Raw genomic sequence first — 25,058 nt, forward strand, 5'->3', positions numbered from 1 at the left:
AAAATCTGTCACACACAACAAGAAGTTTGCTCAGCGTGCTTGTCTTTAAAAAAAAACACAATTGTTATATTATTACAATAGTAATAACACTAACTGCATAAATGTTTTAATTTAAACAAAATAATGCTAATTATATAGTTTTATACATAATCAAAAAAAAAAAAAAAACAATGTCTTAATGTTAGGTTTGAAGTTCGAGTTCAAGCTTCCAATGAACTGCAACAAATAAATAGAGAAAAAAATAATAATAATAACTACGACAGACAATAGACTAAAAAGATAGTTTTATGCTTAATCTTAGGTCTAGTATGCTGAGGTGTGTGTCTATGAAATAAAATATTGTTTACATTAATTTTTCTTCCATATGAGATGCAGTATTTTTGCCAGAAAACTTAAATTTCCAAACGTTGCGCGTAATTTTAATTTTTTTTTCTTCTTCCAAAGTGTTTTTTTTTTATGTTTTTGTTTTGTAAATATGTGAGAAAGTGAAAAAACATCACAGCTAAAACTTCAGTACATTTTTCTTGTGGTACGAAAAATAAAAAGAATAAACACAAAAATCAAAATTAAATGATGCAATGCAAACAAAGATAGAGGGAGAGAGAGAGAGAGAAAGAATATATAGTAAAAGTGATAAATATACGCTAGCGCTTATTTAGTTGTTGATTTGTTTTTGTTTTGTTTTGTTTTGGTTTTCTTCATTTTTTAATATAGTGTTTGCATATATTTATGCAGACTTACACATACATAACATATATATAAATATATATACATCTCTTTATATATAATATATATGTGTATATATGCACATGTATCATATATTAACATATCATATAGCTCTATAGATAAGTTACGCTCTATAAACGACACACATATATGATTATATATGTATATAGATATATGTATATATGTGTGTATATACTTTTGCTTCTTCTTCTTCTTCGTCTTCTTCTAATTGCATTTCGTGTTCATATCATTCTTTGCTTGTGTCTCCATTCCTGAGGAGCGCTTCTTCTTCTTCTTCGTCGTCGTCGTCTCGTGTCATTTGTCATTACTTCTTGTTGGGGATGGGGGCTAGCCATATATCGATATATCGATATATCGTAGATATGGCATTGCTTGAGATTAAATACAGCAGCAGTGCGTGCGAGTGCGAGAGTGTGTGAGTGTGTGAGAGTGAGAGAGAGAAGAAGTGCTTGTCTCCAGGTTCGTTCTGCCCACATAAAAATAAAAGCGCAAACGTCGAAACGTTTACTGAGCAGCGTCCTGGTTGTGGGTGGGGAGTGGGTGGCTCTCCAGCTCGCGTCGCAGTCGCCAGAGTATGAGCTCCATGCAGGCGCGCGAATCCTCGAAGCTGCTGTGCCCAGTGGCGCCATCTCCCGTCTGTATCTCGCGATTCAGATGCGTCTTGGTCAAGTGGCGCAGCGCACGGCGATAGGGAAAGCCGCTGGAGTGCGGAAACGTTATAGACGTGTCGATGAGTGTGTTGTGCACCAGGCGCAGCGCACGCAGATCGTTGTCGAGCCCGTGGCCAATCAGAATGGTGTCGGCATCGATGAGCTGCAGCAGATCGCGCTGCACCTCGGCGAGTGTCTTGACGACGCCGCCGCCGCCGCCGCCGCCCGCCTTGAGATCCTTGGCAGTGACGCCCGAGTAGCGCGTATTGTAGTCAACAATATCCGCATCGGGGCGCACAAAGTGTTCGTAGACCAGCTGGCCATTGAGCGAGACGAGCGACACTTTGGTCACGTCCAGACCACGACCCGTGTAGCTCATTTCGCAGTCCAGCGCGTAGGCCGTCGCTCGCTGCGGCTGCTGGCGCTGGCGCTGACGCGTGCGCACAAAATCGTGATACGGCCCATTGACGCCGACGACGCTGCCCGTCCACACATGCAGCTCGTTGTGGCTGCAGCCCGGCGCCTGCTGGTCGCGCGCATCGCAGCAGGTCCAGCGGCTGTACCAGCTGCTGTTCTCGTAGCAGCGATGGTACTTGCCCCAGTGGTAGCTGCACTCCTCCTGCGACAAGTACTGGCCGCTCAGCTCGTCCACCAGAAAGTCGCGCTTGCAGCGCACGCACTGCTTGGCCAGGCTGCGCTCCAGCGCCGGCTGCGCATCCTCGAAGCTGCAGTAGAGCGCCAGACTGGGCGCCGCTGCTTCGCACTCGCTGCCGCTCCACTCGCCGCTCGACTCCGAGTCCAGCGAGCGCGGCGATATGTTGCCGGAGTCGGTTGATGTGGCTGCCGCTTCCGCTTCCGCATCGCACTGCTGCTCCTGGGTGCTGCTGCTGCTGCTGCTGCTGTCGTCGTAGCTGCTGTTGAGCCCATCATGGCAGTTGATCACTGTCAGCGCCGGCGTCTCCGCCACGGCCAGCACATGGGCGGCGGCAAAGCTCATGGGCGGCAGGCATTTGAATATCTCAATGGCGCCCTCGTGTGCAACGCTCTCCACGGGAAATCCGTAGACGCGCAGCAGATGCTGATCGATCAAATAGCGCTGCAGCTGCTGCAGCAGCATCAGATCGTCCATGTCCAGCAGCTCGTATTGCCGCAGCGGCGGCAGCTGCTGTTGCAGGCGCAAACGCTGTTGCTGCTGCTGCTGTTGCTGTTGTTGTTGCTGCTGCTGCTGGCGCAGCGATTTATGCAGCAGACACTCCTCACGCCAGTTGACCACAGATATGTTGCTGCTGTTGCTGCTGTTGCTGTTGCTGCTGTGTGGCGAGCTGCCTGGAGAGCTCAAGCCGGATGAGCTGCTTGAATTGCTCTCAGCATAGTTGACAACAGTTTTGCTGTTGCTGCTGCTTACACACTTGTTGTTGTTGTTGTTGCTGCTGTTGCTGTTGCATTTGCTTGGCTTTGACTTGTTGCTGGCTTGCTTATTGCTGTTGCTGCTGCAGCTGCTGCTGCTGTTGTTGTTGCTGTTGCCGCCGCGCGCTTTGACCTGCTTGCATTTGTTGTTGCTGTTGTTGTATCTGTTGTTGTTGCTGTTGCTTGACTCTTGTGTCTGCTTCGCGGGCTGCGCCTTCGACTGACGCTTGCCACGCGCTTTGTTGTTGCTGCTGTTGCTGTTGCAGCTGCTGCTGCCGTTTTGTGTCTTTTTGCCTTTGCCCAGCTGCTGCTCATCGCCTGAGATTAGATCCTCGCTGGTTGCCTCGCTGCTGGTGCTGTTCCTATGCCTTGGATTATGTTGCTGGCCCAAGAATTTCTCTGCAAGCGACAAAAATAGCAAACAAAATATTATTTATTTATTACTATGCATGTGTGTGTGTGTGTGTCTAAATAATATTTGTCAGCTATGTAGCTGTAATCAATTTTGACTGACGTCAATTTACGTGCGCTGATAAGACTAAGAGGCTATTACTACACTGCGCAACAAAGTTGAGTAAGTTTTAGACAGCAAAACATTTTCGCATTTCAGTTATGATGAGCTATAATTTTAATTAAATTTATAGCATAATAATGCGACTGATTAAGTAATATATTTAGCTTATATATTATATAGATTTAATTTGTTATTTGGATTTGCTTAGTAGCCAAATAATATAAAATTTACTGCAATTAGTAAGCAATAAATAAAAAGAAATATTTAAAAAAAAATCTTTTTCCACTACTGTGAGCAATTTCGAATCAGGCTGCATAATTTTTTAGTTAATATAAAATGTACTTCAAATAATAAAAATAATATTTAAAAAATCTTTCACAATTATTTTGAGCAATTTCAAATCACTTCAATTATTTAGTTAGTTACTCGCATGTAATTGTTGCTTAATGATTTGATTAGCAATCATTACAATTACTAATCAGCTCTACTTTTATTGCAGTGTATTTTCTTGCCATTTCAATGCCCCAGCAAGCTTATCAACTGATTAACAACATAATGCGCCACGTGCTTTTCAATTTGTTTTTATTTCAAGCGAAGTCTTGTGTACTTTGTTTACTCAGTGGCTTATGCTGGGAGAAAAACAACAACAACAACAACAACAACAACAATTGGTGGAAAAATTAGAAGCTGGGGGCGCGTCTTGGCTACACAAATATTACTCAAGTATTACTCATTATCATGATAGCTTTGACTAATTAAAAGCGCGTTTACTTCCGCATGTTGTTTCAAAGAGAGAGGCGTGGCCAAAAGCTCAAGGGGGTGGGGGGTTGCTGCTGTTGCTGGGCATGTGTTGGATTAAAATTTTCGGCAGCACTTAAACTTGTTTTTTTTTTTTTCATTTGGCTTGACAGTCAGCTGATATTTATTAATACTTATGTTTTTTTTTTTATTTTTTTACGAACAACGTTGAAATAATAATTATTTAAAAATGATTTACAACAGCAACTGCAATTGTTTAATATATATGCGCATATGCTATGTGTGTGTTTTTTTTTAATTTTTAAGTGAGTCTAGTTCGTTGACTTGCGCTGCTAGTTGAAGGACATGGGCGCCTTAAGCTCTATTTGGTAGCAAAGCTAAAAGCGCTAGAGGGGCATGGGCTGGTCAAACTGTTGGCACGTGACTAGCGAGCGAAATTGATCGCAAGCGATCGCTGGACGCTGTTGACGCTGCACGGCATTTATATAAATCACGCATACGCCGCATTGGCTTTGCGCGCTTGCTCATTTGTTTTACACACAGACACACACACACACATTTTGTTTACATATGTGCAACACGTACTTTAGCACATTTAAACAAAAAAAAAAAACATTTGACATGGCAGCGATTAGATAAACGAGCTTCCGAGCTTCCCACACATAAGGATGAATAGTTAACTAAGCTCCACTGTATCTATGTGCGTGTGTGTGTGTGTGTGTGTGTCTATCAATGTGTGCACAAACACGCGCTAAAATCTCCAACAACCTTGAACAGTCATATAACAAAATATGCGCCTACTTTAATATATGTACATGCGATTATTTCATACAAAACGTAGCATAATTTCGCTCAGTGTGCACAAAATTTTGAAATATTTGAAATACACATAAAAAAATTTAGTTCAGTGCGGAAACTTAATAAATGAAAAGTAAATTGAGCTGCAAACAGCGGAATGGAACATTAATTAATAATAATTTATTATAGATAAGAAAAATTGACATTTGTTTAATAAATTAAATGAAATAAAATAAAGTAATTTTAGCTAAGCAAAGTTGCATGTTGGGAACAGCGGAATGGAACACAAATCAATATTAAATAGGCAATAAATTAAAAAAAATTAATTTTGGAAAAGCAAAGTTCAATAATTAAATAAATAAAAATGGAATTTTGCTAACAGCGGAATGGAACACAAAATTGAAACAAAAATAAAGATGCCTATGCTGAAAAATTGAAACGCAGTAAATAAAACTTGAAAATTGCTTAATAAAGAGAAGGCGCAATTTGAAAAGATATTTAATCGCGACTTGAAGTCATTAAAAACAGATTAAAAAAAAAAAGCTAGACGAAGCATTTTAACACTGACTTGAGAGTCGAGTTGAGTTGTAAGCAAGTTGAAGGTGAATTAGATAACTGATTAATGTCGGAGATAAGAGATTAAAATAGATGAGTGCGGATAAGATAGTTCAGTTACAAGCTAATGCTATATAGCAAAGACAAATGCATACAATTATAGATGCCTTGAATTCCATAAGCGTTCCCCATCAACCACCACATGCTAGTCATAAATTAATAAAAGTTAAACGAATTGAGTAGCCAGCTATTTATATTAAGGCAAGAAGCACGTGTAGCGCCTTAATGCAAGTAACTATGCCATCGGAGCTTGACAATTGGGCATAGTTGAGGTTGCTGGGCGTTGATAAGGCAATAACTTTGCCATGTTGCTGCTGCTGGTTGTCAACTGAATTTTTAGCGCTGAGCTAATCAGCACGCCAGCCAAGCGGCAATCCCCAAATATAAATTTAATACATAATTAAAATAGAAAATGTGACTAAGTCCAAGTGCGAGTTGCTAAGCTTCGAATTGAGCGCGTGCCAAAATTCTATTTTTAGTCAGTTGAACTTCAGCTAGAGCCGCAGCAGTCAGCTTTTGTCTGCTTACAATATATAGTTATGCATGCGAATTGGTCATTGAGGTCAATGTGTGCGCTTTGTTTGTGTTAGCCAAGTTAGCCAGCCGCAGCAAGTTGCGTTTAGAAATTGAAATGTTCATAGAGCTATAATAATAATATAAGCTATATGCAAATTGTAGTAGTTACATCAGTTGGATTCGCATTCATAATAACGGGTTTAATATAGTTAATATCAGCATGAATTGCTTATAATGGTTTGAGAGCTATTGTTCAATTGTTCAACAACAACAATATGCAATATATATATTCAACAAATAATTATTTGAATTGCATAATTGATGAGCGTAATAACAAAAATATAAATTAAAGCTGCTAAATTGAAATTTCTATTGGTTGTCAAATTACTAAATATTAGCAGCATATTCAATATAATTGATATAATTGAAAATGTTTAGCTATTTGCATTTGTTTTGGCCTAATAATGCAGAAATAATTGTATATTTAAAATAATTTAAAGTAAACTAAATGCTTAATATTATTTTAAATTTTAGCGCATTAGTTTTTTGCAATTATCAAACACTTTTGAAATAAAAATGAACTAATAAGTGCAAGCGTTTAAAATTATTTTAAAGTTATGGCTGTGGAAATGGCGCTTAGCCCAAATCAGTTAACTTGGCTTACAAATTCGACAGCTTGGGTCGACTTAAGGTCGCCAGTTGTCTGGGCTATAATGTGACAAAGGCAGCGGGTCAAGCGGACGACCCTCGCAGCTTTGTACGAATCAATTGTGAATCGAAATCAATCAACTGAGCCCAGCCATAGGCTCAAACGCGAATGCGGCTCAAAGGCCAATGTTTGGCCAACAACTTGACCGCAATTTGTCTAGAGTGAGTGAGAGAGAGAGAGAGAGAGAGAGTGGAAATGAGCTCAATGCTCAACCGTTAGTTGCACTCTTTAACACTCGAGCAAGCAGAAGAGATTGCCAAGCAGCTGAACAAAACGCGTTACGCCTCGTCAATTGCTGCAAGTTAATTACGAGAAGAAGAAGAAGCAGCAGCTTAGCCAAGGCTAAGCACGCGGAATGAAGATGGAGCATAAATATATATAAAATTATAAACGAACTTATGCGAGTAAAATGTGCTGCGCACAGGAAACTCAAGTCAACTCAAGTCCTTGGAACTGCTTTGTTAATTGCTTGTTAATTATGCCTGCAACTTGACATTGCACGGAACTAACCAAAACTGGAACCGAACTGAGTTATGTCTCTAGCCATTTTATTTATCAGCTGTGTGCGAATTTTGCTCTCAAGTGCTCATCCATATGTTTATGTTATTGCCATTGCTATTGCTATTGCTATTAATATTGATATTGAAGTGCTAATCAATGACAGAACGCGTAAGGCAAAAGTTTATGTAACGCTTAGTGCCCATGGGCGGCGAGTGCGAGGGGGGGCGCACATAAAACTATTAATTGATAGCATTGAGAACATAGCGGTACTAACATATGGCGCCAGGTTCAGTTCAGTTCAGTTCAGTTAGTTCAACAATCAGCACGATTAATCAGCTGATTTTTCAAGCGTATTGCGTCTTAGCTGCTTTTGCTATAAATAAATGCGACACTAGCGTTTTTACAACCAACAACAATAATAACAAATAGACTTGCTTAAGCTTCGTCGTCGTCGTCGTCGTCGTCGTCACTGGAAAGTTTCGCTTGTTTATTTTTTTTATATTTTTTTGGCACAGCATAAAGTGAGACGAAAAATTAAACATTAGCCGAAGAGCAAATATGCTTGCTTAAAATTTAATTTCATTTACAAATTTGCAAATTTAATTTTAAAATTCAATGCAAAAATTGCTATTATTGAATTTTTCTTTAATTGTAATTGGCAAATTACATTAGAAAATATTATTTGAAATTAAAAGTTGTTAAACAATAAATCACAACACTAATTTAAACAACTTTTTATAAACAATTACGACACCTTCTTTTTATAGCTTTTGTTTTTATCAAGCGTTTGCTCATTTAGAGTGTTTACTGTAGCTTAACTTTTATTTGCATACTTGCTTAGCGAAAAAAGATTTATTTGAATATTTATTATTACCTAACGCTCAGTCCAGCGAATATGAAAATATTTAAGCAACATCTGCTGCTCTCTCTCTCGCTCTCTCTCTCTCTCTCTCTCTATATCTATCTCTGCTCTGTTTGTTTAGACTTAAGGGCTTATGCGCTTGTTTATTCCAGCAATTTGCTTTTTTTTTCTCTTTTTGCGTTTGTTATTTATATTCACGTTCTTTGTTTATTTGTTTAGCTAATGAAGAACTCTTAGTTTTGTATTTTGATTTCGTGACCGGCTGGCGGGTGTTTGAATTTTTAATTGATTTATTTTATGCATGAGAAAACGAAAATGAAAACGAAAGTTGCTGCCAATTTGACATAATCGAGCAGCACTAATGTTTATATATTTATGTGTGTGTGTGTGTGTGTGTGTGTGTGACTTTCATTGAGCTGCTTATAGTTTAAGCGAAGATTTCCTGCAATTTTCTTATTTAAGCTGCAATTGAATTTAAAATTCTCTGCGTGCTGCTGAAAATAGCAACACCCTTCTCTCTCTCTCTCGCTCTCGCTATCGCTGTCTCACTCGCGCTGTCTAGTCACAACCTTTATCTTTATTATTGACTGCGCATAGCCAAACTTAGCCGCTTACTAATTCAACTTGGGTCACAATGCCAACAACATTCATCACTGAATTCATTGAATTTGTAACTGTTTATTTTGAGCTTCACTGTAGCTGGCTTAAGTGGCCTTCTTTTTTTTATCAATTCTTAACCAAATATCGATATCAATGCGTGTCGGCCAGGCCAACAATTTTCTTGTTTAGTCTATAATTATAAATTGATTGTAAAAATTTTTGCGTCGCGAGTTTTTTTTTTTTATGAAATTTACCCAAGGCAATTATTAAATAAAATTAGTTTTTCTTTTCAAGTGTTTTTATGCCAACTTGTAGAAGTTCAAGTGATTTGCTTAATGATAAGCAGCAAATAAAAAAAAAATGCAATACACTAAATAAATAAAATAAATTTTTAAAAACTGCTGCTAATAAACTGCGAATATTTTAATAAGTAAAATGCACATAAAAATATTTAAAAAAAAAATCAAAGCTATGCAGCAAAATATTTATGTTTGATTTAATAAAATTAAAAATATTTTAGCTTAGCTTTGATTTGTATAAATAGAATATTTTAATAAAATGCAAATAAAAATATTTAAAAAAAAATCAACAAAATATTTAATAAAATTAAAAATATTTTAGCTTAGCTTTGATTTATATAAAAAAAAAAGCGAAATTAATATAAAAAATATTAATATTAAATTTGCATATAACAATATAATTTATTTTGTTTAGCGCTTTGCTGACAGCAATTTCAGCATTTATTTAAATAATGAATTAAGCTAAGCAAGAGCATAAATTATAAAGTTAGAAAAGTTAAAGCTCTAAAGCTGTTTGCTTTGATATTTAATGCGTACGAATTGGCAATTGCTCAGAAAATAAAAAGTTAAGACATTGCCTTAGCCAATATGCTGACTGAACTATAAGGCAAAGGCGCATGTGTGTGTGTGTGTGTGTGTGTGTGTGAGCTGATTAAAACACTTGAATAAAAGATTCATACGCTGAGGGCTGAGTCGATGATTCATGTGAAATCGCACGCGGTTTGCTTGGAATTTTCTTGTTTTGAATGAGTCAGCTTAGTGTTGTTGTTGCTATTGTTGTTGTTTTTGGACTCACCTTCGATGCATGAAGAAGTGACCAAGTGGTGTCCAAACTTGTGATCCAACCAGGCGTGATCTCGTTTTTGCAGGCTGTAATTATCCTGACGCTTATTGTTGTTGTTGTTGTTGTTGTTGTTGTTGTGATTGTTGTAGCGCATTTTGCGCATAGCATGTGGCTTGTTGTTGTTGTTGTTGCTGTTGTTGCTGTTGTTGCTATTGTGTTGTGGCTGCTGCTGCTGCTGTTGCTGCTGCTGCTGATAACTGTTAGCAATGCTGGTTGCTGTCGTTGCAGCAGCAGCAGCAGTTGCTAAGTTGTAGCCAACATATTTTTGTGTGCAGCGTTTATTGTTGTTGCTATTGTTGTTGTTGTGATGATTGCCGCCATTAGTGCAATTGCTTTGATTATGATTGCTGCTGCTGTTGTTGTTGTTGTTGTTGCTGGCGTTGTTATTAAAACGTTGCATATTGTCATCTAGAACGAAACAAAAACAAAACAAAAATCAAATTAAATTGTATAATTTACACACACACACGCACACACACACACACACACACTTACGCAGGCAGCGCAACAAATGTTCAATTGTTAGCTGCATATTGCAGATAAACAATTAAATTGTTAACTAAAAGCAAAACTCAATTCTAAGCGCGCCCGTCGTCACTTGCAGCTGAATTGAAACTAAACGCTATGATTAATAAAATCGCACGATATAAACAAATAAGCAACGCCCTGCCAATTCATAATAAAAAAAAAAACCCAAGCGAGTTCATTGCGACTATTCAAAGCTTGGCGGCGTTTTGAATTGCGCTGCGCTATCGATGACGACACAGAATTTAAAAATATTGTGAATCACTCGCATTGAAATAAGCGTGAATTGACCACCGACGTGACGCTTATTGTTGTTAACGCTGACGCTGCGCGCGCTTTGCCACTTGCCACTTGCCCCTTGCCACGCCCATTAACTTACAGTTTTTTGTTTTTGTTCAAAATTCGATTTGTTGGCGCTGCACTTTCTGCGTTTTTGTACTTTTGTTGTTGTTGTTGTTGTTGTTCTTCTTCTTCTTCTACGTGCAACTTGCCACGTGCAACGCGCGACGCGTATTTTGATTTCAATTTCTTGTTGATAATTGTTGTCTACAATGTTGTTTTTGTATGCAAAGGACGTTACAAAATTTTTATGGACAAAGAAATTTTGTTTACAACAAAAAACGAAAATTTGACAACACTGTAAACTGCTAAAAGTCAGTCTACTGCTCTATAGTTAATACTGAGAGAAAAAAATTGAAAAAACTAAAAGCAGCAGCGAAATATTTTTTCGTTACTCTCAGACAGTCGCAAACGTATCGAAAATAAAAATTATATATGCGCTATATATTCGCAGTTCTTAGCATTAAGATAAATGTGATTTTTTAAGAACCTTGACATATAAAATTATTATGTACAGGATTTCTCGAAACTAAGCAAACTCAATTTCAAAATTCGTTTCGAATAAGTTTATAATGAAAATAATAATGCGCCCGCAGCTTATTTTATATGGAATATATATATATAAAAATTCAAATTCCAATTGCAGCTTAGTTTTCATTCAAAATTCAGTTCACTCATGTGCCAAAAATAGCTATGAATTTTCCCAATTAAGCATCTCTATATACATCGGCATATATATGTTTTACTTTACTCTGCAATTTGTTTATAACATTTTTATAGTTGCTTAGAAATGTGCATAACGGCACAACAAAGTAATAAACAAAACAAAAAGAGCTAAGCAAAGTATCGAAAAGTTAAGAAAAAAAATTCAAATATAATCAAAAAAAAAGTTGAAGCCAAAGCCAAAATAAAAAAAAGCAGTCAAAACACGACTGCGATAAACAGGTACCAGCTCGTGCCTAGCGCCGCTTCCAACAGACGTTTAATATGTCCAAAGTTAATACCACCCCCCACCACACCACACCAAAAAAAGGCGAAACGAAACCAAGCAAGATATTTGGAAATTTTAGGGTATTCAAAATTGAAATTCATAACACAAACTGAACTGAACTGAAGAGAGATAGACCCCCCCACCACACACACACACACACATACATATGTACACATATGTATACAAGTTGCAATATACATAGTTGTTAACAACAACAATAAAAAAAACAAGCAAGTGGCTTGCTCTGCCCAAAAATTTGTGAAAGAAACAAACGGACGGACGGACGGACGGGCCAAGCGATCGGATGAGTTTTTGGTAATGAGTTCAGTTCGTTTCACTTTGAATGGAACGCGCGGAATGAGGCTCGCGTAGTTTTATTTCAATTCAGTTCAGTTCAGTTTTGAGCGCCGACTTTTGTATACACTTTTATTTATTTATAAAGCAAAGTGCAAATGCCTTAAACTTAAGCTAAGCACATAATTTTTATTTAGCACTAAAATATATTACTTTTTTTATTTTAATATTATACTACTTATAACTAAATAAATAAATAATTTTAATACATGCACTGACTTTAATTAAATTTCTTTTAATTTAAGCTGTTTGTTGTGACGCAAAATCTTAGCAAATATATATAGCATATATATTTATAGCTTATTTATGAATTTATAAAATTCCTTTTATGGTTTATTGCATTTTTCATTTGTTTGCTTTGCAACAAAATGTGCAAAGTTTTGTTTGCAAATATCTTTCGAGCCATAAAAGTTGTTGACCGTATTTCCTATGGCATGCATACGATATATATACGATATATATATACATATATGTATTTATTTATGGGCAGGCCGTAATGGCTGCAGTCTGTTGCCAAAACGGAAGTGCATGCGGCTATTTGTGGCAAACGCAGACGCATCAGCGTTAAGCTCATCACGAGCGTTTTAATGATCATTGGCCACATCATTCATAAGTTCCCACAGTCTTAACTGTGTATGTGTGTGTGTGTGTGCGTGTGTTTAAAAGTTGAATGAATTCCACGAAAGCGAAAATGAACAAAATGCGCCAAAGCTGGCGGCAACGGCAACGACGACGACGACGACGACGCTCGAATTACTTCGACGGGAAGCGAAGCCCAAAGGAGATCATTAAGGAAGGCCAAGCACAAAGCAAGCAACAAAAACAGCACAAAAGCGAACACGCGGTAAAAATTTCTCGCATGGCAACACACGCACACACACACATACAGACTCTCAATGGCTTGGGCATGGGCATGGGCAAAGCGCGTTGCTGATGACGCGGCGCATGCGTAAGCTGCTTGGTCGCCCCCTCTCAGTCTACGCCTCTGCTCAGTACACGCGCCGCTTGCTCAGGTGACTAAGCACTTAGTTGCAGCTTTAGCTGTAGCTGTAACACACACACACACACACGCACACATACATACACATATATCAGCCTAGCAACAAGCTCAATTAACTTGCCGCAAAGAAGTCGCAGCTTGTGACTTGAAGAATGCAGTTTGGAATTTAAGCTTACAAACTATTTATAGTTGAAATATTTGAGACTTAAGTTTGATAACTAAAGTTCGAGTTTATTTCAACTGCTTGAGCTTATCAGAGCTGTAAAAGATTCAAATCAATTTTGCATTTAATTCGCTTTGAATTTAAATATTCAATTTTTCCTAACTGAATTCAAATTACGCGCAGCATCATTCTCAGACATATTAATTTAATTCAACATATTAAAGTTTATAATATTTCTAGCTATATAACTGCATTTTACCTTAATAATATTTATTTAAGACTTTTCTATGTCGCTTTGATTTTCGCTTCTGCTGTTCTATTTACTTTTTATAATTTGTTTCAATTTTGAACATTTTTGTAGCTATTTCATATTTTATAGTTTTATATTTTCATTTAATTTCAATGTATTTATTTTTCTATTTTTTTGTTGCTATTTTTTTATTTTAGCTTTTATATAATTTAATTTAAATGTATTTAATTTCCAAGACTGCCTCAGCTAATTAATTTTTTAGCTTCATTTTGCATAGAATTATTTTATAAAATATATATGTATATATGTATAAATTAACTGACTGGCTATAAAAAAGTTTAAATTATGTACACTGCATATTTTTGTGTTTTTCGCGAACTTTAAGCTCATTAAAAAAACGCTGCATAAATTTCAAATGAATAGTTATTAAATTTTTCGCATGCTACACACACACACACACACACTTAAACATTTTATGTTGAAATTATAGCGTTGATGCGAATTTTATTTCGTCTTTGGACTTGTTTGGTCGAAATACTCGTATGTTTGGCTTGTAACCCTAAAACGAGTTTTGTTTTTAACTCAAGGGGGGGTTTCGGTTTCGAGTTTCTTTGGGGTTGAACTGAACTTCAAACTTTAGTTTAGTTAGCAGCAAACTAGTTTGGTTGGAGGCACGTGGGGAGTTAAAACACGTGCCTTTGATTAAAGTTTGTTATGCAAAGTATATTTAAGTTTTGTTAGCGGAAATGTAAATGGCGCTTTATGGTTTAATTGTGATCGGAGCTCTATAAATGAAGCAATTCGCATTCAGTTACGTGTCTCTGCGGCTCATGTAAGACACATGGAGCAATAGAAACAGGAAGAGTTTCTATAACAGACGTGAGTGTGCAGCACTTGGAATTTAATCAAAGCGGCGGCGGCGGCGCCCCCCTTCCGCCCCAACTAAATAAAAATAAAAGGAAGAAGCACGCAACTTGGCGCGATGACGTTAGACAGTCAATTATATATACGTATATATAGATTTATTTAATGCTCGACTGCGCGGCCCCAGCCCCAGTCGCAAGCAGAAGCAGCAAAGTTTTTGATTTCACGTACGCAATGCTGATTACAATTTAAATAGAGGCAAAGGCAAAGGGGGCGGGCGTGACATGGGCGTGTCAATCAAGTAACAATCGCATTCACAGCTGTTGTTGTTGCTAACGAAATCGATAAACAAATCACTTCCGATGACGGCATTGAGCACATGGCGTATGCGCAATGCACAAAGCTAACAAATTTAGAACGTTTTTCTGGAATTTCGTGGGCGAAAGTAGTTTGGCTAATAATAGCGAATTCTATTTAATCAACTGGTAACTGTTAATTTGTAATTTTGATAAGCCGATTTGCTATATTCATTGTAATGATTTTAAACAATTTGTTGGGCATTAACTAAATCACTCAAAGTGCATTCGAGCGCAATGTGAGCAAATAGCCGATATTAAATCGGCACATATATAGTACTCGACGTCAGTCAGATAAAGCCGCATTATTAATGAGCCAAGAAATGTTTGATAAATTGGGCAGCAACAACAATTGCCGACGTCATGCGGCAAGTGCTTGCTTTTGAGTTGGGGCAGGCAGAGGCGGCAGCAGCGCCGAATGCTTGTGAGCAGAGCATTTGTTATTAATTTGAAACATTATGAGTTGTGCTGTTTACACAAAAATAAATTCAAATTAAATAAAAACCTACAAAGTATTCAGCGCGCTCTGCCATTTTATTTTATTTATGTGGTTTAGTTTCTGCCTGTTACGCTGCTGACAGTTGTTTGTCATACCAAAATATATAGGCCAGGCCAACAGCTCCGCGTGCTCGCTGTCAACTTGACAGTCGTTTCGTCTGTCCGTGCGTCTGTCTGTCTTTGAAACACTTTGACATTCGTTGTGTGCCGCAGTCGAAGCAATTAATTAATTAACTAATTAATTGCAAATGCCTCAGCTGGAGTTGCGACTTCAACTCAAGGGAGTTGCAAGTGTAACTCGAATTTAAATTCCTAAATTAATTTGCTTTATTTCAAGCAGAACTAATATTTATATATATATATATATATAAATATTTTAGGCACTTTTTGATCGACAAACTTTTGAGACTCTTTGTAGCTTTGTTAAGTAAATGTTTAAATCAATGATTTATTAATTCGTTTTATGTTTTTGCAGTTACTTTATGCAATATTTTATTTATTTATTTGCATTTATTTTGTATTAATTTGCGCAGACTAATTCATTTAAATTATTTGCTAGACTGCATTTAACTTTGCTTTATATGAATTTGTAAATATTGCATTAATTAAACAAAAGTTTATAAAAACATCAATATGCATGGCCACTAAATTTGTTTTTATTACTCAGCTGACATTTTCGGCTGCATTTGTTTTGCTTTTCAAATTTGTTGATCTGACCAGCGTAATTATTATTATTATTATTATTATTATTTTGTTGTCTTGAGCACTGCCAAGACTTTTCATTCATACTAATTTCTAATGCATATATACATATATATATATTTAAAGGTATTTAATGTGAAGGAGAGCAAAGAAATTCTATTGCTGACGTGTGAGTTGATGTTGATGTTTTTACGCTAATAACTATCTATCTACATACATATATATATATATGTATATATATTTGTATTTGTTCAGTGACATGGCATGTATATAGATCTTATTTTAAACTAAACTACAAACCGCAACCTCAATGATTTATTTCAGCACAACGGATGAAGCGACAAATGGCGAATGGCAAATGGCAAAACGAGAACGGAACGGAAAGCAGCAGGAAAGTAATCAAAGTAATACAAATGAGCGCACAATTTATAAAAATAAATGAAAATGGACAAGTGAACAAACAAAACTTATAAAAGACAGTTCAGCTAGACAGACGGACAGACAGACAGACAGACAGACTGAGAGACAAACTGACAGATAGTTTAACAAGCTCAGATGCAAAAGTAACGCGCAGCATAAATAAATGTATCTATATCTATATCTATCTGTATCTCTATCTGTATCTGTAGCCCCAACATCTATGCAAGGGCGCAGCATGAGGCTAAAATTTGCATATATATAAAATAAATAGAATACAACTTAAAATTGTGGCAAATTTTTGATGCATGCCGGCAGCTGTGTGTGAAAAAATTAAATAAAACTCAGCAACAGCAACAGGCTGACAAACAACAGCAACAACAACAAATAAATAAATAAATAACAGCAACAGCGCAAAGTAGGAAAAAGAAATGGGCTCTGGCTTTGGCATAGATACATGCATACATCATTTATTTGCATGCGTACTTATTTAATTTAAAAAAAAAAAATAAATAAATAAAAAGAAAAGAAAGTAACCTCAATTGCACTTGTAAAATACATAAATAAATAAGTAAATGTACATAAGCAAAGAGAGAAGTCCGATTAACATGACCATGCCCCAAAACCAAAATATAAAGCAACAAAATAAATATACGATATGATAAATAAAACAACAACAACAACAACACGAAAGCAACACCAAATGAGAGTCGAGAGACATAGAAATTGTCGAGTGAAAGGCCAAGCAACAATAACAATAACAATAGCGACTGCCAAAGAGGAAGCAGACATGAGAAAAAAATACAAGAAAATTGAGCTAAGCAAGTTAGCAGGCACTTGATGTTGATGTGATGTAACTTGATGTAATTGTGATGTATGATGTATTTGCTGTCAATATGTATAAATATTGTATGAATTGTTGATGTAACTTGATGTAATTTTGATGTATGATGTATTGTCCATATGCAATATTGATTAAAATTACATATATTACTGTGATGTAACTAATTTTGATGTATGATGTATTTGCTGTCAATATGCAGCACTGATGTATTCAATTTAAATTAAGTAACTTGATGTAATTTTGATGTAAACATACGTACTATATGCTAAAAACTAATAATTGCTTTGGCTACATCAATCCGAGCTACTGATGACATTTATTGCATTACATCACTACATATGTCAATTGATGTACACTTGCATAATGTTACATCAAGAAATTATTTATTGATTTTATTCAGAAACTAAATAAAAATGTGCATTGGTGTGATGTAACTTTATGTAATTATGATGTACGATACAACTAAAAAGTAGTTAAGCATGTGATGTAATTTTGATTAAACATATAAGCTGAGTAATATTCACAGTATACTAAATCATAATGCATTGGAGTGATGTAAACGTGATGTAATCGTGATGTAATGTTTATATATGACAAAACGATGCTCTATGTTGATGTAATGTAATTGCTGCAAGCCAAGCATGTGATGTAATTGTGATGTACAGTTGATGTACAGTTGCTGACTGCATTGCAATATTTGCATGCAAGGAAATAAATGTTAATTTGCTTGAAGTTGCTTTTGTTTTAAATTTAAACTTTATCAGAAAGCGGAAGTAAGAAGTACACACACACATATATATATATATATAAACATATACATATGTAATTAGTCATGTTTTGATTATCACAATGAAGATGATGACGCTGACGTTTATTTCGAGCTCAATCTCAGGCAAAGGCTGCGGCGTAGCTTGGAAATCAGGAAATATTTATTGTCGGCTTGCAAAAACACGGAATTCCTGATTTACTTTTGGATTCTCAGCCTTATAGGCGTTACATACAAATGTACATACATATGTATATTATATATATATACATATTACATATGCATTGTGGCGACGACGCGCTGAGTGTGCAAATCAACAAGTTGGCGCACACTAACCACAAAACAAAATATACATACATATATACACACATATATTATATATATATATATATATATATATATATAAAATAAAAAAAATTACAAGCAGAAGAAATAAACATAGAGAGCCGACCACATTGAAAGCACTTGGCACAGAAAACAAATAAGTAAACATATATGTATGTGTGTGTGTGTGTGTATGCATGTGTGTGTGTTTCTTTCTTTGTCTGCATTAAAATTATGCGCACGAAAATTTGCTGTTTATGGGCTGTCAGAACAATTAAGTTATTTGAAAAGTCTACTGAATGAAATTGTCAGCAGAAATGGGCCAAACATTAACAGAAATAATAATAATAAATAATAATAACAAATAATATATGTAAGCAACAATTCAAGCAAAGCTGAGATGATAAGCTATAAATAGAAATATTGTACAAGAATTAATGTAAGCAACAAATGCTCTCTTATCTAATAGTAGAGCAGGCTCTACTGCTGGCTGCTTTAGATAAGAGCAAAGATTTTAGTTTATGAAAAGAGCAAACCAAAACCCTAAACATTTTGCTCTATCAGCTAGAATTTTGTATTCATAAAGATTAGTACAGCTTTTTTTTTTTTTTTCACTATTTAAAACATAATTATTTTAAATTTGTATTTAATTTTTTTATGAAAAAGGTACTACAAAATTTATATATATTTAAAATAATTTTAATTAATTTTAACCACAAAGATTTGCTTATTGTTCTGCTGAAATAGAATATAATTATATTACTCATTTCAATCAAAATCATTAGCAATCTTTAGCTTTATAGATTCAATTAAATTAAAGTATTCTTTACTTTCAAATGTTTCTCATATCTATAATTTCTTTATTTCTATAACTCAACTCAGCTAGCTCTCAAAAATTGAAAGCAGCAAATCATAAATTCTATTATGAAAATTACACTCTAAACATTTGTTTATCATTTGCTTCAATAGTAAATGTTTAACTTTAACTAATTTGTGAATAGGCAAACAAGTTGCAGTTGCAGCAACATGTGGCAGCTTTGAGAGTAAGAGTAAACGTTATTCAACAGATTGTGCTATGTGTGTGTGTGTGTGAATGTGTTGCGAAAAAGAAGAAGATAAAGACAAGCGTGTTAACAAGTTAAAAGAGCAATTTGATCTATTGCCAACTAGCTCAGCTCTAACTATAGCCGGCTCTAACTTTGACTCCGGTTTGGACCAGACCGGCCGGCTGTAAATAAGTTGGCTAACTGCCTGTCTGTCTGTCTGTCTGTCTTTCTGTATGTGTGTCTGTGTGTGTGTGTGTGTGTGTTAACTGCATAGCTCTATTTGATGCTTGCAGCCCTTGACAAATGTCTGTGTCTAAAGCCTATTTGGCTTGGCGTATTAGCCAACAACAACAATTGGCTCAGTTTAGTCTCCAAATTGGTTACACTTAATTGGGGCACGCTACTTCATACAGCGAGGATTGTATAACAACGCAAGAGATTTAAATGAAAGTTGCCAAAAACAAAGCTAAAGCAAAACATAAAAATAAACAAATATATATATATATATATATGACATGCGAACTGGAACAGCAGCAGCAAAGAAAGCGTTTGGCTCAACAATAGTAAGAACAACAATTTTCACTAGACAAATCAGTACGAGCTAAAAAGCTTAAGCTTCAGTTAGGGAAATTTTTGTGTAGATTTTGCAATTTCATACGAATTTGTTGTAATTTTTGTTTGTTTTATTATTAAGAAAAATGCTGTTTGCATTTGGAGCTGCGGCACGTTCAGCAACAAGCCCAAGCAACGAAAGCAAAGTGAAAACGAAGTCGTGTTAAATAAGAAGTCGAAAAAAAAAGATGCAAGGCAGCAAAACTTTCGCTTTGGCTTTGCACTTGGCCATCAGCAGCAGCAGCAGCAGCAGCAGCAGCAGCTGAAGAAAGAAGTAAGAGCCAAAGTCAAAACCAGTCATGAATGGGTCTCGAGCCCAAGTCGCTTTTTGGGTTTTATCCATGACAATGGTGCGACCTTTCTTATGTCACGTATTTACTTTTATTTCTTTCTTTCTGTCTCGGCGCGCTCTCTTTGCTCGTCTTGAATTTCGCAATTTATGTTTATTTCTTTCAACTTTTCACTTTTGAACCAGTCTCAGATATATTCGACACACATACATATGTGTGTGTGTGTGTGTAGATTAAAGTTAATTTATGTTTTTGGAAACGCACGACCTACCCCTCTAAAGACTCGCATAAGCCAATTGAAATATGTTAAGGCCAGCGGCTGTGGCTGTGGCTGCGTGATCTTACGATTATACTATATATATATATATATGCTATATACATCAGTTTATAAATTTCGTTCTCAGTAAATGCGAGCAAATTAGCATAAGCATATAAATAAATAAAATAAATAAATCGCGCGCAAAATGTATGAGTATAAACAATGACAACAACAACAATAAAACATGTTTTATTTTTATGCACACACATGTGTGTGTGTGTGTGTGTGTGCGTGTATATTTATTGCTAATAATCAAAATCATATGATGATAAATTGTTGCAAACTGCTGGCAAAAATATAAAAAAAAATTCAATAGCTTATGTAATAAACAAAAAAAGAAGCCATTCTTTTTATTAATAAGACGACACTTGATAAATTACAGCAGCTTTCATTTGAATTAGCAAAGCAAAATATTCAAAATTTATGCTAATTACACAGCTTGGCGGTGGCGTATGCGTAATATATTATTAGCTAAGCAATTAAGTTACAAACTAAATACGTTTAACAACTGCAACAAGCCACAAAGTAATGACATGAGAATTCGCAAGGGTTGCGGCTTGGCTGAGGGTTAAGTTTACTGCCCTGGGGATCGGCACAGATCAGGGGCTAATGCGCATTTGGCTTGCAACAATGTTGCCACCAATAGATAAGACGCTTGAGTTAACAGCTACGTATCAATTGGAAATGCATTGAGCCAAGAGTAACAACTACAATAAATAAATGGCTAACCGAGATAAGCGTTAACCTTGGCAGCTAAACGCTGCAGCGCCATCTAGCGTTTGGCTATGCGCTTTGCATTTATTTAAATTTATTTAGCGCAACAGTTTGGCAGTCAGCATGAACTTGCAAATTTTCATTTACTTCCTACATTTAATTTCTATTTTTTTTTTTTTTTTGGGGCCACGCATTAAAAATAACCAAAAACTCATAGCATATATAGCAAAAGAAAAAAAAACAACATCAATTTTATTTGCGAGAAATGTAAATTGAAAAACTTATATCATATAATAGAAAGTTTGTGTTTTTTATAATTTTATATTATTATATGGCATAGTTTGAAAGTTGCCGACGTTATGCATGCGACAAGTTTTAAAATATGAATTTAGGTTAAAAGGTTTTTTTTATTAGAATGTTGAAATTAGCAGTGCATTGATTAAATATTTGCCTTGTACTTTTCTTTAATTTGTTGCCTCTTATCATGCGAGATACTGCAGAGCACACAATATACAAACTGATGGATAGGTCAGGGCCCATATACATACTATGCATTGGACTAGTCCGAGTTCCGTTCGAGTTTCTAAACACGTTTTCTGCTATTTTAAAGAAGAAGCGCAAGAGGCAGCAGAGCGAGCGCATTGGTTGCGGCTATGCATTGTTGCTGGGAAAAGCCCAAATGCGGAGACAGCTGTTAAAACTTAACAGCAGCCGCCCCACACCCCCCGCCTTCGCCGCTTCACACACTTGTAGCTTTGCTGGTATTTGCATTTATTCACTGTTGACTCTAGCAATTTACTTACTTTATCCCTAATTTCACGCTTAGTATAAAAAACACACTCGACTTACTTTTGGCCTGGCTGTATCTGTATCTGAATCCACTCGCCATTTGCAGAAATCCATAGATGGCTATAACAATGCAGGGCAAGGCTATAACGCCAAAGGACACGTAATCCATGTGCTCAAAGTAATGCGTAATTTGCTCCATTTTGTTGTTGTTGTTGTTGTTGTTTTGTTACTCTCTATTTTTAGTATTTGTTGCGTTCTTTTCACTTTCAGCACTCACAGTAAAAAAATAAAACTGAATTATTTACTATTTTCTCTTTTACACACTAGTATTTTTTTTTTTCTTATATTTACGCAGGCGCAGCGCCTTTTCTTAGAAATTTTTCGCCGTATTTTTCCCAATTGGAATATATATATATATATGTATTGGTGTATTGTATGTTGCAATACGTTATGCACGTTTCGTAAGAGTTTCGCAGTTGTGTTACTTAATTGTTGTTGTCTTTCGCTTTTGCGCTTTTTGCGGCGTTTATTTAGTAATGCTTCTAATGCGCTTTGTTGTTTTTGTTGCTGTTGCTATTGTTTGTGGCATATCCCTTGGTTTAATTTGCTGCCTGCCGCTATGCGTCGTTAACAAATTGATTGTTGCTGCTGCTGCTGTCGTTATTGTTGTTGCTATTGAACATTGTTGTTGTAACATTGCCATATTTTCATGTGCATGAACCGCCGCCACAAGACTAAAACCAGGGGCAATTGTGCGCTTACAAAATGCAGGCAACAAATTTAATACAATGCGCGTTTTATTTGTTAACAATTCAAAGACCGCACCACACACACGCAACGAAATTTACGAATTATTTTCGCGCTCGCAAAACCGTCTTGACCGCTCGCACAACCGCCTCGTTCGACGTTAAAATGTTGATTTAAATTTGAAATTCAAAATAAAGATCGACAAGCTGCTGCTAAAGCGAGCGAACTTGCGGTTCGTGCAAGCGAGAGCAAAAGATTATGCTCGGATGACAGTTGCCAAGGCAATCGAACATGTGAGCCGAAAATGTTGTGCTCATGTTAATCGCATGTTGTGTGCCTGCAACAGCGCATGTTAATGTTAAATGCTGCGCTGGTCACACAAAAAGAAACGTTTTTTGGTTTTTAAAATTTAAGCGAGCGACTAAAAACATGAAAAGTAATTAGGCACAGTAAATATGAAAACATTGTAGTTTTTAAGCGTGCGCGCACAACTATATTTATTTTGTATTTATGGCTAAAAGATCATTGGCCAAAACAAGACAAATAAATCAGCAATAATTTGATTCTATTCAAACATTTGACTATGACTCACCCGCGCTGTATCGTATCAAGACAGCTCATAAGCGCAGGAAGCGCTCTTAACACAAAACTGTATTTTCTTTTTACTTTTTGTATTGTATTTTTGTTTTATTTTGCGGCCAATGGCGTTTTAACACGTACGAAACATGCGCTTAGTGTTGCACTTTAGTTGCTTTGCCACAAGGCTACGTGCCAACTGCACACGCAAATGCACAAGCAAACACACACAGATACACACACATAGACACATGAGTGTATCTAAAGTTAAGAGACAGCTTAGTTTTTGCCTGCAGACGTAATGGCGTCCAATTGGAAGCTTTGACGACAAGTCTGATAGCATTGAAAGAAAAACTTCTGACTTGTGCATAAGTTTGTTTATAACTAATGTTGTTAACGCAATTAGTAAATTCAATTTAGCAGCATTGATAGTTAGCTTTAATGCTTAAATTGTAATTAATTGCTGTAAATTTGTAAACGGTTATTATGCCTATTTGCCGCAACTTGCGTAAGCATTGAGTAAGCAGCTAAAATTAAGTCTGTTACTAATTTCTTAATAATTAAATACAACACCAATTTAAAAAGATTGCGTATACGCGCTTTCCCCAGCGCAGGTTTTGTTTATCGCAGTACAAGGCTTTTGACTTGTTTATTAACCACTCGCTTCAGACATCGTCCTTGCCCAAGATACTTTATGCACAAACTGTTGCTATCATTGGCGCCCTGCGTCTCTTGCTTTCTTTGCTTTGTATTCATTTTGCAGTCGCTGCATTCGGGCAACGAATTTCGCCATGCGGCACGCAGATGTCGAAAGGCTTAGCGACATGTGTCGTCAGCTGCGACACATGTATCTGTATCTATAGGCTGTGTATCTTCAACTGTATACATGTGTTAACAGTCGCCTGCCTCAAATTGCGCATCTCTTATCTGTTAGGCAGTCGCAGGTTCAACGAAACGCGCGCGTTTTGCCCAAATGTTAATGACTTTGTCGCCAATTGCAACGCCTTCCCGTCAAACAAACGTCCCACCACCCACCGCTTGAACGCTATCATACTTTAACCCCAGTGGGCCCCCAAAATGTAGTGTTATTGTTGTTAGTCCACACAGCTGGCTGAGCAAGTTTGCTCAGTGCGTTGAACCTCAAGAGCAAAGGATTTTTTTTTTTTTATATATCGCACTTTCCCCCCCTCGGCACGCTCTGCTGCTGAGCCGCCGTTTATCCAGACATTTTTAGGCGTAAACACACCCACGTTTCCTGTTTTGATTTTTTGTTTCAAAATTTATGCGACATTTGATTTCAGCGCAACAAGTTTTACATTTGTTGTTGCTGTTGTTGTTGATTTTGTGCGCAATTTCTTAATGAGCTTATTTACGTTTCTATCATTGGGGGGCGCTGTGGGCGTGGCAAGTCACTTACCCCACTTATGTACGTTACATGGCAATAAACGTTAAAATTAACTCACCTGCAAAGACATAAAAAATGAAAAGCATAAATTAATTAAAATGCATCAAAATAAGTGCAAGTCAAACAAAGTTCAAAATTCATTTGTGTGCTAAAATACAAAAGCTGCTTTAAGTACAATTTATGTGCAATTAATTAATTAAATCAATAATACAAAATATTCATAAATAAAAAGGCAGCTCCAGAGCGAAAGCTTGTCGATGAAACGAACCGCTGCTCACAGCTGTTAAATCAATCAGCAGAGAGAGTGAAGAGACTGAAGAGAGTGAAGAGAGCGAGAGAGAGAGAG

General features: G+C 36.3%; 1 protein-coding gene across 1 annotated transcript; it reads right to left on the reverse strand.

Annotated features, from left to right (window-relative positions):
* Window positions 1-806: 806 nt before the first annotated feature.
* LOC108604975 (myb-like protein AA) lies at window positions 807-22,904 on the reverse strand. Its single transcript, XM_033294505.1, has 4 exons — window positions 22,045-22,904; window positions 9,774-10,229; window positions 2,929-3,203; window positions 807-2,853 (listed from the first exon to the last, which is right to left on the reverse strand). The coding sequence occupies exons 1-4, from the start codon at window positions 22,181-22,183 to the stop codon at window positions 1,252-1,254; spliced, it is 2,472 nt and encodes an 823-aa protein (XP_033150396.1). The 5' UTR covers window positions 22,184-22,904; the 3' UTR covers window positions 807-1,251.
* Window positions 22,905-25,058: the final 2,154 nt, after the last annotated feature.

The sequence above is a fragment of the Drosophila busckii genome, chromosome X (assembly GCF_011750605.1).
Source record: "Drosophila busckii strain San Diego stock center, stock number 13000-0081.31 chromosome X, ASM1175060v1, whole genome shotgun sequence".
In the NCBI taxonomy this organism is placed as follows: domain Eukaryota; kingdom Metazoa; phylum Arthropoda; class Insecta; order Diptera; family Drosophilidae; genus Drosophila; species Drosophila busckii.